The following is a 15,040-nucleotide window of genomic DNA, read 5'->3' as shown; positions in this document are numbered from 1 at the left end:
CCAACCTGTGGGAGAAAGCGTAAAACTAGAGATCATTTTTCTCTGTAAGAAACCTTGTTTAGGCCTTTGCCTCATGAACGCACCACTCGCTCTCACACCATCACACGTTATTTTCAGATGTGTTAATTGGGAAAAGAGCTTGGCATGTGCATGACTGTGGGTAAGTTGTGAAAGCAGGGATATTCTCAAAGGAAGACAGGAGTAATTTCAATCTGATGGCAGACACCACAAGTTTATACAAATACTGACTTAAAGATGCAACAAATATCCAAAACCAGCTTGCATATCATTTAAATGATAAAGACAAGACTTGCTGTGATAGAAAAACATAATGATTAATGATGAGTCATACTATTGCGGCATGTTGCAGATGTGATTAAAAAGGATTCTATGTTTTGGTTTTTTTTTCTACCGGAGGTGTCACAGGCATGATCCATATCCGAGGTGCAAAGACTTGTATAACATATTATAATGTGCCTTCTGTTGAATCTACCCATTGATGTTTGGGAATTTCACTCAACCGTTACCTTACCCTTATTAAACCTTAACTTACTTTGATTTAATTGACTATCCTAAAGTCGTTTTTCTCAAGCTTAACATTACAAACCCAATGTCTAACACTCTTTGCTTACTTGCAAGCTAAGCAGTTCTCTTTTATTCTAAATGTGACTGTCTGTGTTTGGCATTAGCTGAGATTTTGACAAGCAAGGGAAAACCCTTGCTTTTTCTTGAGCTGTGTAGCCGATATCTGTTTCAGCTTGTATGTTAAGTAAATGAGCTTAATGTAGGGCTGCACGATGCATTGTTCAGCATTGACACTGTGATAAACCTATGCACAATAGCTACATCGGAGGACGTACTATGTCGGCAAATGTCGGCAAACATAAAAGGAAAACTCCATTTCCCATTAATTACCTACAGTATATCAATGGATGGGGTTTGGTTCTGCCTGGGGGAATCAACTTGGTGAGTAAGGGATGGCCTCTCATTGTGGGGGGATCCTCTCCGCGACGAGTGCATTTCGCAAAAGCAGTGCACCGCCACCAGATTTAATTCGGCTTCGGAAAAGCTGGGAGCTAAAGGTGTCTATGGGCTCCATCCGTGAGCGTTACAGTACCTCTCACCCGGGGCCGTGGACTGTAGTAATCATTGCGCCCTCTCTCCCTGCGTGGATGGACGGGCCTCCCGACGATGTCGGCAATACGGACCCCTTCTCGTTGACCATGCTTTGTGGGTGTGACTTTTTTGCTGTCATCACCATTCATATCTATAAAACTAATGTGTTTGTTTAGTTGTTTACGAGAGCACAAAACGTTGCCTTCAAAGTGCACCAGACTGAAGCATTTATCCTCTTTTTTTCCCAACAATATCCTCCAGCCTTAGTCTAGTGCCGCTGTTTGACCACTTGTAGCGCTATGTGGCAATGCTTTTGCAAGGGCGTTCATTATTTGTTTGTATCTTATGCGCACATGCACATGTATGTCCATGTGAGCATGGCCACGCAATACACTTTGTTGCCGTCAGTTTCAGCCTATTCCAGTGGCCAACTGTGCAAACTATAAAGTCCCCTGCAGGCCAAAAAATATTTTCCCATCACTTCCTGTATTTAAAATATTGATAGTAGGAGAACAAGCAGTATTAATGTATTATATTTCTTTACAGGACAATGTGGACCTAGGAGAGCTGATGTTCTCATTGTGCTATCTCCCCACGGCTGGCAGGCTCACCATCACCATGATCAAAGCCAGAAATCTCAAAGCCATGGACATCACTGGAGCTTCAGGTGAGTGCTGATTGACAAAGCAGTGATTCCACTGAGATCTGGTCTCGTCAGATGTACACACCAGGCATTCAAATGCTTAGTCAACGTAATATTTTGTTTAATGGCTTTCCACGCCAAGACATTTTGGTGTCCATCATGAACTTGCCACATGTTACTTCTCTACAGATCCGTATGTGAAAGTGTCCCTGATGTGTGAAGGCCGGAGGCTAAAGAAGAGGAAGACGTCAACCAAGCGTAACACTCTGAACCCTGTGTACAATGAAGCCATTGTGTTCGATGTTCCTCCTGAGAACATCGACCAGATCAGCCTGCTCATAGCTGTCATGGACTATGATCGGTTAGTGAGTTAACTACGTACAGTGCCTTTTTCAGGTGGAAAAAAAATGGTGGGAAACACACTTTGGATGCATAATTGACAAAAAATGAAATTTAAATGAAAATGTATGCCTTTATTGCACTCCATTGTGGTTTTTTGGGGGGTTAGTTTGTTGGACTTGTTGGATGGCATTCATCATATTTGATCAACCCTAGAAGCATCCAAGAGTGTGTTTTTTTTACAAACATGGGGACACCAAACTAAATATATATCTTCACTTATGAACTCATAAATTAACCATCTTAAGTATTAATTGTTTTGTTTTTGTCAGAATTGCAGTAAAAACAATACATTTGATACCAGTATGATTATGTTTTGTATCATCTTTGAAAAAAAAATTATACCGTTGACTTTCATTCTTGCAGGAAATTTTTGAGCCAAGTTTCAGTTAGATTTGTGAGAATTATTTTTTTTTTACTCTACATAGCATGACCGGCCCTGTATCAAATTATAGAGAGATAGTTACCTTATTAATCCCACAAGGGTACATTTTTTCGCTATATTGAAAATGAACATGTTTATGACCCATGTTATGCATGTTGTGCATACTAATTTCTAAGTTCCTCAGTATCACTTAAACTTTTTCTGCCCTAAATAACCTGTCGCCTTGACCTACATACAGTATATGTGTTTCATCTACAGTACATTTACTGATGCAACATTTTTGAGTCTCCATGTGTTGTTCTTTCTGTCCTGCAGGGTCGGACATAATGAAGTGATCGGGGTGTGCAGGGTGGGCAACGAGGCGGAGAGCCTGGGGCGAGACCACTGGAACGAGATGCTGTCATACCCACGGAAACCCATTGCACACTGGCACCCACTCATAGAGGTATGGACTGCTTGTGTATACAGCAGGTAGAATACAGTCCTATCAATGTTTTAATCTATGCTTTCAAAGTAAGAATCTAAGCATCACCTACACAGTCTACAGACATGCTAGCACCTGTGTGAGGCTGTACTCTTCAACACTAATGCTTTGCGTTATATGCCAATGCTAACATGCTCACGATAACAATGCTAAGATATCAGTATGTTAGCATTGTTAACATTGAACATGTTAACGTTAACGTGTTCAATGTGTTAGTTTAACATGTTAGAATGCTAGCATTTGCTGATTAACACAAAGTACAGTTGAGGCTGCTGAGGATGTAACAAGTTCAGCTAGTTATTTGTTCATAAAACAAAGTATTGGCCAAATGAAAACATTAGACCTGGTGATGGCGCTATATAAAAATTTAGAGATTATCAAAATGAAACAATTCATCCGAAGGGAAACCTGAATATCAAGACATTTTACACAAATATCAACCTCATGGTGGAGCCAGAGGATAAAACAGGGGATCCACAAATTCAGGAGGATTTATCCTCTGGTGACCATGACTGTATGTTAAAGATATACTATGCAGCATTTCGTGCTTACTGTTTGTAAACACAACATCTGAAGTTGGCCCCGAGCCTCGGCCAAACAGACACGCAGACCTGAAGCCCTACATTTTTTTTTAAAAAGTCCCAAACTCACCTGCCCCTTGTTATTGGCTGGGGGTTACATTACCATTGCCCAAAGGCTGATGCCGAGAAACACCCCGAACACAGCAAAATAACAGTAACAAACAAATACAGGCAGAGGGCAAGTTCTCTCCAGATACAGACACCACCACACACTTCAACTGGGTCATAAGTGATGACTGAAAGAGATCTTTTAAAAAATTCATCTATACATACATTTTTAAGAAATTCTTGCCTTTAAAGGTTTTAGACCAATCCATCCAATAGTACTCAAGAGATGTTACTAAGAAACAAAAATAACAATCCCATGGTGGTCAGTCTTCATCTTTAGTTAATCTTATGGACAACATGAATGTTTCATTTGATGATAAACCATCTTGTAGTTGTTTGCCTGGACCGAAGCGGTGGAGCAAATCGACCAGCGGCCACTGGCATGACTTAACAATTGGTATACTATCAACATTAGGTCAGAATGACTTTCTCGTTGAATGGCATTTCACCGCTGATGGAAAAAACCCATCAGATTACCTAGAGGTAAAGAGCCTTCGATGTATGCTATGCAATGGGTTTGTCTTTATATATCAGTGGGCTGGTCCCTCAGACTCAGGCTAAGTGAGCCAAAATATTCAAGCAAAAACATACTTGTGTAGGAATATTTAAAGAATAAATACCCAAAAGGTGAGTAGAGTACAGTAGAGTAGAGATGAAGAGTCTTCATTCAAAACAGAAAAAGACATCAGAAACATGAATGAAGAGACTCCTAAATGAGTCTTGTATTTCATGTTGCCACATTGTGCATTTCATTTTTTAGGTCCAGTTAGAAAAAAAAAGAAACAATTACATAACAGAAATACTGCATAACCCTCTGTATACTTGACTTGTTTTTCTGGGATTGCCACAACAGAGGCACTTAGCTTACACAGAGAGAGAGAGACACATACACACACACACACACACACACACACACACACACACACACACACACACACACACACACATAGAGGTGGCTACATTCACTGGAGCTGTTTCTATTTCTGAATCCCCTGCCCTCATTCATTATAAAAAAAACTAAAACAGATGCTGGACTGATTCATGTAAATTCATGTCGAGTTGTCAACCCTAAATCTATTTGTATTCAGCTGAACGAGTCAGAAGATAAAATGCTTTAAAATGGATTGCTGTCTGGATAAATGTGAAGCCAATCATCAGCTATGGAACGTCAGCCTCCGCCGGCTCATACGTGTCTTCAGCTCTATGAAGAGATGTGTTGGCATGTTTAATATTCCTGAGTAGATGTAATGGACACTAGCTAGCTTGTTAACTGTTTAACATAAGTCGTCATGAGGACCATTGACACAAATCCTCTGTAGACATCATTATTTTCTACCAGAGGAGGTCTGACGATGCTCATTATGAGCAGTATTATTCCACCTCTAATGAACATGTCTGACTTTTCTCAGCCACCCTAATGACATTTCCATCTAAAATCAGGCCAGCTGATGTCTAATGAGTATCTATTTTGATTGCTTTACCATTAAGATCACTTACTTAACCTATGCGTGCTGCTTTTCCCAAGTGATACCGACGCTTTAGAACGATGGCTGCGACACGTATTTCATATAACAGAGAAATTTGAGCTCAGGCTACGTGAAATCCCTTGTGATAAAATTAATAAATAAAAAAGAAACCCAGTTTCCCAGTCCATTTTCAGAATCCAGAACTTGTACCTTACAACCTCACAAAAACTATACAAAATTATAGACCATTTTACGATGGGATCACACCAGCTGTAACAGCCCGGCATGATTTGGCATGCCGGGGTATGTTACAGTTACAGTTACCATTGGTATGAGCGCAGTGCAGAGCGCCGGTGATTGGCCAGCCAGTGGGGCACACACCATTAACTATAAGACATGAGAAGTGGACGCAGTGTCGTGACGTCACCCTTTGGTTTGTGAACTACCGTTCAAGCCTCAAGTTCGGCATTTTGGCCGTCGCCGTATTGGTATTTTGCAATCAGTAAACGGAAGTGACCATATTTGGATTGCGGAGGAGTGCCGTAATGACGCCGCCCTAAAGCATACACTGTTTTATCGTCAATTTTACTCTAAAAGGACCATCATTTACTAAATGAACATCATGCTGTACTGAAGGAAGAAGACTTGAAACTAGCAATTGAGACCATGAACTCGTTTACAATGTTTACTGAGGTAATAAATCAAGTGAGAAGTACGGATATTTTCTCATAGACTTCCATACAATCTGATTTATTTTTGCAACCCGATTAGTTGCCCCCTGCTGGTCAATAAAGAGAATGCAGTTTTAAGACACTTCCACATTGGCTTCACTTGTCAGTGCAGCATGGCCCTTCATTCACATTCACAAAAAGGCACACGCGGCCGGCCCCGCTATACAACAAAGCACAGAAAAGCTTGAACACATAGAGTGACTTCATTCTCTGCTCAGGTAGACATTACTCCATTGTATCTTTACATCACAAATAGTTGTTTGCTGCTATATTAATGCTCCTTATAGAGAACCTTTGAACAAATAATACACCATTGCTTTTCTAGGTAGAAAACAAGAACTTGTAAAGAAATTGAGAGCTTTTTTAAAATGATGGATATGAGGATGTTTCAACAACAGCTTGTACTCTTAAGGTATCATACTGTCATGCATGATAGCATTCATGAGCAATGTGAACTATGAACGTTACAAATAACTCCTCTGGAAAAAATTAAGCTAGAGTTGGAGGATGAAAGTTGGTCTCAACTTTTCTGACCGATAGGTCAGCAGGTTTGTTATTTGTGCAATTCGGTGCTTTATATCAAACGATCCGTTTCCTTTTCATGGAATATAAAGTATTTCAACAACACCAAGGGAACTTTTTTTAGGGCAGTTCAAGTCAGAATCTGTCTTCCACATATTTTCACTTAACTTGTGTGTATGTGTGTGTGAGTCAGAGGAGTAACAGGAAACTAACATTTCAATTGGATTTTGTTGTGTTTCAGTAAGCGGTTGTACAGGCAGTTAGATACGTTTTCCACGTTTATCTTGTTAAATTGCATCCTGGTACCGGGATTCTTCCCACGTCTCATGATATAAGCACATATTCAAATGAGGTAATAAGCATTTAGTGCAAAATGGACACGCCCACTTAAAGTGAAATGGGGAGACGCACTCGATCTCTGCAGATATTTGAAAAAAATTCTCAAATAGAAAGCAGACTTTAATGACGCGCAATTCACGCTGCGACAGTCGGCCACGATCCATCCTTTGTGAATTCACCCACGTGTGTTACTGAGGCGCTGCTTTAAGCCGAGAAGTAAATTAAGTGTTAGCTGTCACACTGCGTCTACCGGAGGAGTTGCACTGTTAGTGGGAGGTCAGTGACCCTGACATCGGCAACGACGGTGAAGCTAGAAGAAGAGCTCTCACGCTGTCTCTAGGGTCACTTGTGTAGCACGAAAACACACACACACACACACACAAATGCAGGTTTTGTCAGACACTCTCCAGTAGCCACGGCTTATCTGAGGCCATTAGCAGCAGCACTGGACTACAGCAGCAGGACCAGAGAAAAATGTGAAGTTAACAAAATGTACAACACAAATAAAAACCTCTAAATGGTGTAAATAGAGAAAGTAAATGGCGGTGCAGCTGGAAACTCTCCATCATGGAGGCATTTCTCTCGTTACCAAAAGATCCACACGGAAGTCCTGAGGGAACCAGGCCCACTGGATACATCACACGCACACACAATTATTACAAATAACGTATTGAGATATAAAGACTAATAGATTATTTCAACATGCAACATCTGTGTCTCTCTGTCTGACACACACGTGCACACTCAGTTTCCTTATGCACTTTAGGTGTAAAGGCCTTTCTGAAGTGTTTGAGTGAGCCTCACTGACCCTCTGACCACAGTCTGAGAGCATTAATAATTCACCGACTCGATCTCTTCGCCCAAGACTGTAAACACACACACAGACACACACACACACACACGCGCGCACACACACACACACACACACACACACACACACACACACACACACACACGAGGCCAGGACCAGAACCTCCTTACATAGCGCTGCATGTTGTTTACCGGTGGACTCACTTTTGGGGATTCAGTTTCCTCCATAGATGTTTAACTGAAAATTTTCAATTTCATAGCAGGTTTTAGCCACAAACGTAGTCATCGTGTTGTCACCCATTGGTTTGTGGACTGCCGTTTTCATTCCTCGAGTTTAGCGATTTCGCCGTAGCCATCTTGGTTTACGGTCGTCGCCATGTTGTTTGTTTTTCAGGCAATGTAAAGAAGTTACCATATTCGGAATGGTGACTTAAAGACACCGTGCCGTATATGGCTCTGGTAGAAGCAGCGACCTGTCAATCACAGTAAGCCCGCCCGAAAGCATACTCTGCTTTATGGTCTATTTTAATCTAAACTGGACCATAATTTACTAAATGATCATCATGCTGTATTGAAGACGACTTTGAACTAGAGATTGAGACCATAAACTCATGTTCACAATGTTTACTGAGGGAATAAATCAAGTGAGAAGTAGTGTCATTTTCTCATAGACTTCTGTACAATCAGACTTCTTTTTGCAACCAGAAGAGTCGCCCCCTGCTGGTCAGTAGAGAATGCAAGTTTTAAGACACTGAACTCGGCAGAACTGGAGGTTGCCACCTGGTTTTAACAGATAACTTTGTTACTTTGTATCCGTAACAAGTTGCATGTCGGCGGAAGTGATCCCTCGGTGACCGTGTCGCTAAGCAACCATAAAACACATTAGTCTTTTTTTTCTCCACTCCGCATCTGATGTCGTAGGAGTGGTAATTATAGTATGGCTGTGAACCAATCGGATTGCTTTAATTGGTTGTCCACCGCTGTTGTCCAGAATATATGAAATTTGATATAGTATTTCGTTGTTTGTATTTGTCCTATGATTATTCTTGTGATTTTGTGACCCCCCCTGACGTTTTGTCCAACACCACCATAATGTCAAATTGTCCCCTTGACCCACTTTGTGTCCCCGGATAATGAATTCTCATGTTTTGGATGCCTATTTTGACCTTTCCTCAAGTGCCATCATCAGGCAAAACTTTTACTTGTACGCAAACAAATCTGTCCATTAAATTTAAAGAAGACATTCATAGTATTTCTTAGCATATGAATACATAAGGAATTAGATTTCCATTTTAAAGACATTTTCTAAAGGAGCTTCAGTGTGTTTGTCTCTTAAGAATGGACATATCTAAAATCCAATGGATATCATGGAGCTTCACATTGGCTCCTCTTCCAAGAGCATTTTCACTGCTTTTAAGATACAACTTTGGTGATGAGATCTTTGAAGTGCCAGCGATTGTATTCACATGTGCAAATATAATTGACAATTTCCAGGTTAATTCGGCTTTTCGGTCACCGAGTGCTTTTGGTGAATGATGCAGTGACAAAGCCCCAAAAACTCTCTAAGGTTCTTGCCGGCCTTACACAGAACTTACTATAGATGGTTTCCTGGTTAATGGCATGTGATGGTGCTCTATGAGGTGTGCGTCTCATAGGATAATAAGTTACATACATGATGTAAATACAATTTAGATTCAAAATGAAACCTTTAGTTTTGTTTGGCTTCTGTTTGCATCTAACCAGATCGTCTTTCTCTCCATCCCTCTCTCTTCTCTGTTGCTGTCCAGTGGGTCGGACAAGGAGCGGTGGGGAGTGGAAGCCAAGGAGGATCCACCAATTCCCTCAAGACACCACCATCCCCATGACCGCACACACCCACACACACACACACACACACACACACACACACACACGCACACACACAGCCTCAGGGTGGTGGAACGATAGATGTCCTGCAGATAGTCGTAGTGAAATGTTAAAAAATATAGTGTGGCTAACAAGCGACTGCAGTAGAAGCATCAGCTAAAAGCTATTACTCAAGCTGGCGTGTCATTAGATTGAAAAACTTTAGTTTGCTAAGACCGCTGTAAAAGCCAATCCCCACTTCTTTCTTTCCTTCATCACAACCAAAAATCACTTTAACTACATTCCAACTGATCTACTACAGTGCTTTCATTTGTCATTTCTGAGCTGTTGCTGGCGGCATTAACAGGTTGAGATTATCTAACAGATCGAGCTTTTGTAACAAATCTCAGTTTTGTGGACCAAAAATCATTCATTTCTAGGCCGTGATTGTGATTCGTGTGAGTGATGAGCTTTCTTAGATGCAGTAAGAGTTAGACAGGTGCGGTTGCAGATTTAGAAGTGACAGACAGGGCATTCCTGTTCAGATCCACAATATTTTAGCTCTCTTTTAACATTTTGTTTCATGCAGACATGAACAAAGCCTTAGTTTTACCTTTACCTGCAACTTTCTCACAGAACACTTCCTGCAAAGATGTAAAATGAAGAGGATTTGCTCCAAGAATGTGTAATGTAGGTTTTATTTACTGCATGTTAAAATTGTCATACTTTGTTCACAGGGTGTGGTCAAAATGAGGGAAACACGTGTTGGTGGTGACAGTGAAAGGGGCTTGTTCTTTTGGCTAAAGGGCAACTGCTAATGATTCTCAGTGACTGTTCACATGCACAAACGTGTTTTGCCCTTCGGTTGGGATATGTGTGCATATCCAAGTCTTGTTTTAAGTAGTTGTGTTTTTCCGTCTGACCAGAACTTTTGGGCTTTTCTTTTGGGCTTGCATCTCTGCAACCTGTCGGCTAGTTGGTTTGTTTACATCACACCGAGCTGGCCGTAGACCTGCAAGCGGTTGTGTCGCAAACTGACGTAAACACCCCAATTGAAAAGCATATTCCAATTATTCTGTATACATGTAATGCTCCTGAAACCAGATTAAAATTGGCATATCCTACATTTCTTTGTCGGAAAAGCAAACATTGGGAATAAGGCCTATATGTATAGTATGTACAGTATATGTAGTCTCTAGTATGCTGTACACATGACCCCTTTCAAAGTGGAATATTATTGTGTATGTAAACCTAGACAGTGATATTCTTTGGTTCTTAAGTTAAAGATAATTCTGGTTTATTACAATTTAAGCATTATATTTGTCGATGATGATGCAATATGATAGAACCCTTAAAATTAATGAAAAGACACCTTTACAAATTAAAGTGTATTAAGGGTCGACGTACACACTGGTGGAACAATCATATTGGTATTGAACTCTGGTGAATACAGTGTTACCATAACTGATATAAATTATGGACAAATCCAAGAAAATAAACCAAGTTTGCAACAAGGTCTCACTTTCAACTCCAATCGTGACGCTTGGTCAGTCAGTAAATATTGCCATTTTTTCTGGTCAGTTGTGGGTCACATGACTCATGTGCGTCCACATTCAACCCAACCCTTACCCTTGTTTGTCACTCGCTAGCCATATGAGTCGTTAGTACGTTAACGCCAACCACACTCTTTTTCTAAACTTAACTAAGTGGTTTTGTTGCCAGGAGTTTATTTGAAAAAAAAGAGAAATATATTTATTTGGTGAAATACAAACACGCCGTCCCCGCCACATCCAAAACTGTCGCTAGAGGGGAACCTGGAGCATCATAGTTTGAAGTGAGAATGTGTTGCAGATGCAGGTCTGCCCTCTTCAGAAAGCCTTGTTTTATGGCTTAAATTATCAAACCAGTGGGATTGTTCCTTTTGGATTAGGGCTTTGTCATCATAAAAAAAATAATGACGACTCAGAATCTTTCCTGAATCTACCTGTAACAGGACTTAATGCTATTAGTTTAGACTGCACCCTGCTGTTGTTTTAATGGAGCCAGTGTTTGTTTTTTGAAATTCGGACTAATGGCAGTATTGTTTATGTCTTTGTATTGGACACTGTCACAAATAACAATGAGAATTTCTTCAGTTTGTAGGGTACAGTGCATGCATCATTTTTCTGTCAGTCATTTTTTGAAATCTCTCTTTTGTTGTGAGATACTAATCAAAGCGTAAACACAAGATGTAGTATGAACTTAAGGCAGACTGTGTAAATTGTCCATTCAGATGTTATTAATAAATATTTCTCTATATATATAAATATATATATGTATATGTACACAGAATGGTTTATTATAACAACCAGGAGATACGTAGCAACATCGTCGAATATAAGTCAGATTTTCACTCTACTTTTACCTCTACTTTGGTCTTCACCGCCTCCTCGGGGGAAATATCTGACTCCTTGCTGTTAAATGCTCCAATTGGTTCACCCGCTAACTTTGTCTTGCTGCTGTTTGGTGCCAGGCAAATACCATACCTTGGGTTACATCAACAATTTCACAGAAAAAAAAGGCGCCTGCTGCTGCTTGATGCATGGATGCTCGAGAGTGGGGAGAAACCGAAAAGTTGCATGTTCTCATAATTCTTGGTGGATTTGTCACTACATTAAGCGTTTTTCACATTACACATCAGTATTTCATCCATTATTTATAGAAAAATATGAATAGGTGCATCTTTAAGCCCTACATTTCCCCAGCCTGACTTTATAAAGATCCCTCAACCCCGAGTGGTAAGTATTTAGTTGGGGTGGTTATTTGGTTTTCTGCAGTACACTCATTGTGTTCCTCAACTTTTTTTGCAGCTGCCGCCATCACTCCCGGTCTTTGCAGGTGTTCTCATTTCCAGTCTCTCAGATCCAGGTTTACCAGCAGCTGCGGCGCAATCTGGCAGCAGCAAGCTTATCATCACGTATTCTCCACGCAGTGTTCCCTTGTTCAATGATGGTAACCTGCTTTCCACAGTGACTCATGGTGAGTAAAATGTTTTTCAGGGTGGAGATGGCTTTGAGTGCCTCTCTCTAGCACCAGGCTGACTTATGCTGCTTCTCACCATTTTGAACTCTGGTTTTCCAACTGATGGTCACGTCAATAGAGCTAACATTTCCCTGCAGGCCAACCTGCCATAGATCCAATCATCAGGATGTTTCAGCCAAAGTGCTCGTTGGATGGTTGGATTTTTACAAAGCGGTTACTGAGTTAGCAGTTTCAACATAGCTAAAGATCTTGCTGTTCTACAGATGTATTAGTATTCATTCCATCATGAAGGCAAAGGCGTGAAGTTTGACCCTAAAATAACCATGCTCCTTTCATTTGGTTTTTGAGTTTTTCCCCAGGTAGGAAGCTTTTAAATAGCACCCTTAGAAAATCAAATCGGTTTAAACACACCATGGCAAATCATCAAGAGTTATACAATTTGTATTCTGCAACATAGGCCCTTTTCACACCAGCCATTTTGACATGTCATTGCAGGGTAAACACAGGTGTGATTACCTGCCCCACTATACAGGCTCAAAGTTCTAAAGGCGGGCAGATGAAAGTCAAACTGAATCTCCAAACAGCAACCAAAGAACAAAGGAACTGGGCTGGTATGTGTAGTGAATGACTGATCGAATAAGTGGGAGCAGGTGAGCAGGAGGTGAGGCGACTGCAGGGGCTGACGAGGGACAGGGGAAACTAATCTGGGCGGGGCAGACAATCAAAACTGGTGGGAAAACGCATGAAGGCAGGAAGTGAAGAGAAAAGAGGCGAGCGACAAAATAAAACAGGAAGGCACTGACCATGAACGATATGAATGAAACAAAAGGGCAAAAATGGAGCAGGGTGAACTATGACACTGAGTTGGATGAGACAACATGCAGAGAAGTCACCTCAGGATCTAGAAGAAGGATCTTATGATCATACAGCAGATGCACATGTTGGTGTGTTCAGTTGGTGAAGGCACCAACTGAAAATATGGTACCTATATGTTTTCACATGTTTTGTGGCAATGGGTCGTGTTCAAAGATGATAAAAAGGCTTTTGTCTTGCCTGCAAGAGATGTGCTGAAGAGACACTTCGCTGTTTGACCTGTAGTAACCCCTCACACTGTTATCTCTTATCTCACCCCCCCCCCCCTGCCAGTTACCCTTGCCAAATCTGTGAAACAAAACGAGAAGAAAATGTTCCGGAAAAAAAAAAATGAAGCCATTCAACAAGATTTCCCTTGTTGTCTGGGAGGTTGAGAGTATGACGATGAGGGGAGGACTACCGGAATAAGACTCTCTAGGCGGGAGATTGCTGAGCCCAACAGTGAGACAATAAAGCAGCGGCAGCATGCGATGTGGATTCCTGAGTCTTGTTCGGGGTAATATTCCGTCTGAGGCTCCCTGTGTTACAAATACAGTGGGATGACACTTCAATTTTCAGAGCGTACAAAGGCACCGGGGGGAGCTGAAAAGTGCTTCCACCATGATAGCGCTGTAGATAAAACCGACTGGAGAATGCGGAGACAGTATGTCTGCTGATGATGGTGTTAATCAGTCAGTTAGATTCACAGTCTCACAGATCACTGACAAATCTGGGCCCCGTTCAAAAATGAAAGGGGCATTAGTGGAGACAAAGTGCATTTCTTGGCTGTAATCAGACTCATGAACAGGCGCTAGATGTGATCCAACAGCGAGGCGCCCTCAGGTTGCATATGGTGACAAATTTGCCCACCTAATTTACGCCTTCTTGAGCTATCGGGGGCAATTTGTAGAAAGCTGCTGCCAAGCACTTTTGGGAAATTGTGTGTCGCTCTGTGGATATTTTGTGCTGTTCTTGTGATGGCTGCTTTGGGGCGCTCAGAGCGAGATGAGCCTCCCGAAAACTGAGGAAAGGTTGAGCAACTGTGCCACAGGCTACGCTGTATTTTGTCAGTTGAACTGTAAAAGAACTGATCTGAAAACCAAGAACTTTAACGGCATATTTCTTCTGATGTAATAGGCCCCTTCACTTCTACATTAAAGCTATATATTTTTATATATTTCATTTATGTCAACATGTAATAATTTGAGCATCATGTATAATACTTAACATAAATAACATTTATACCTCTGAGTCAAATGAAAATCTAAAGACATTGATCGTAATTTGCACAATATTTATTTAGTTTAAGATGTCATACATCGTCAGATTTCTGAATTATATGAAACATTAGGACATGTTTGTCATATAAACAGATATTTAGAGAGTTTTTCTAACATATATCGCACATTTAGGAGATGAACATACTGTACATATAGTTTATACTAACACACTGTATTCTACACACTGACTGGTTGGTTGACATCCACTCTCAGCTGCCCCAGTAGTGAAACTATAGCACAGAGGAGTCCTGCCCTATGGGAGACAAACACAAGGGATGAATACTTGTGGGAACAGCGGCTCCTATAATAAATGTAATCCACATATGTATAAAGAATTTATGTCCCTACTTTTTCTGTAATCTTGGTGAGGGTATAACCTACCCTGCAGAAAGAAAGGCGACCACCGCTCTCCATCTGGTCCTGTAGTCCTCCATGCTTCTCATCTGGTCCTGTAGTCC

At 41.0% G+C, this 15,040-nt stretch overlaps 1 protein-coding gene across 2 annotated transcripts in view; it reads left to right on the top strand.

Annotated features, from left to right (window-relative positions):
• The window catches only part of syt9b (synaptotagmin IXb), a 59,340-nt gene that overhangs the window by 30,259 nt on the left and 14,041 nt on the right, over positions 1 to 15,040 (top strand). The window contains exons 5-9 of one of the 2 annotated variants that reach the window (XR_004213779.1): positions 1,663 to 1,783; positions 1,949 to 2,120; positions 2,859 to 2,988; positions 9,372 to 10,119; positions 12,279 to 12,447. Coding sequence is in view for 1 of the 2 variants with exons in the window: in XM_031875646.1 (XP_031731506.1) it covers positions 1,663 to 1,783; positions 1,949 to 2,120; positions 2,859 to 2,988; positions 9,372 to 9,449 (501 nt within the window). In the remaining variant the exon portion in view is untranslated. Of the gene's footprint in view, positions 1 to 1,662; positions 1,784 to 1,948; positions 2,121 to 2,858; positions 2,989 to 9,371; positions 11,740 to 12,278; positions 12,448 to 15,040 lie in introns of those variants that run through there. The other variant, XM_031875646.1, reaches the window with a different exon arrangement.

This window comes from Anarrhichthys ocellatus, unplaced genomic scaffold (genome assembly GCF_004355925.1).
Source record: "Anarrhichthys ocellatus isolate YVR2014 unplaced genomic scaffold, GSC_Weel_1.0 scaffold93, whole genome shotgun sequence".
In the NCBI taxonomy this organism is placed as follows: domain Eukaryota; kingdom Metazoa; phylum Chordata; class Actinopteri; order Perciformes; family Anarhichadidae; genus Anarrhichthys; species Anarrhichthys ocellatus.
This window is presented reverse-complemented; position numbering and strand designations above follow the sequence as displayed.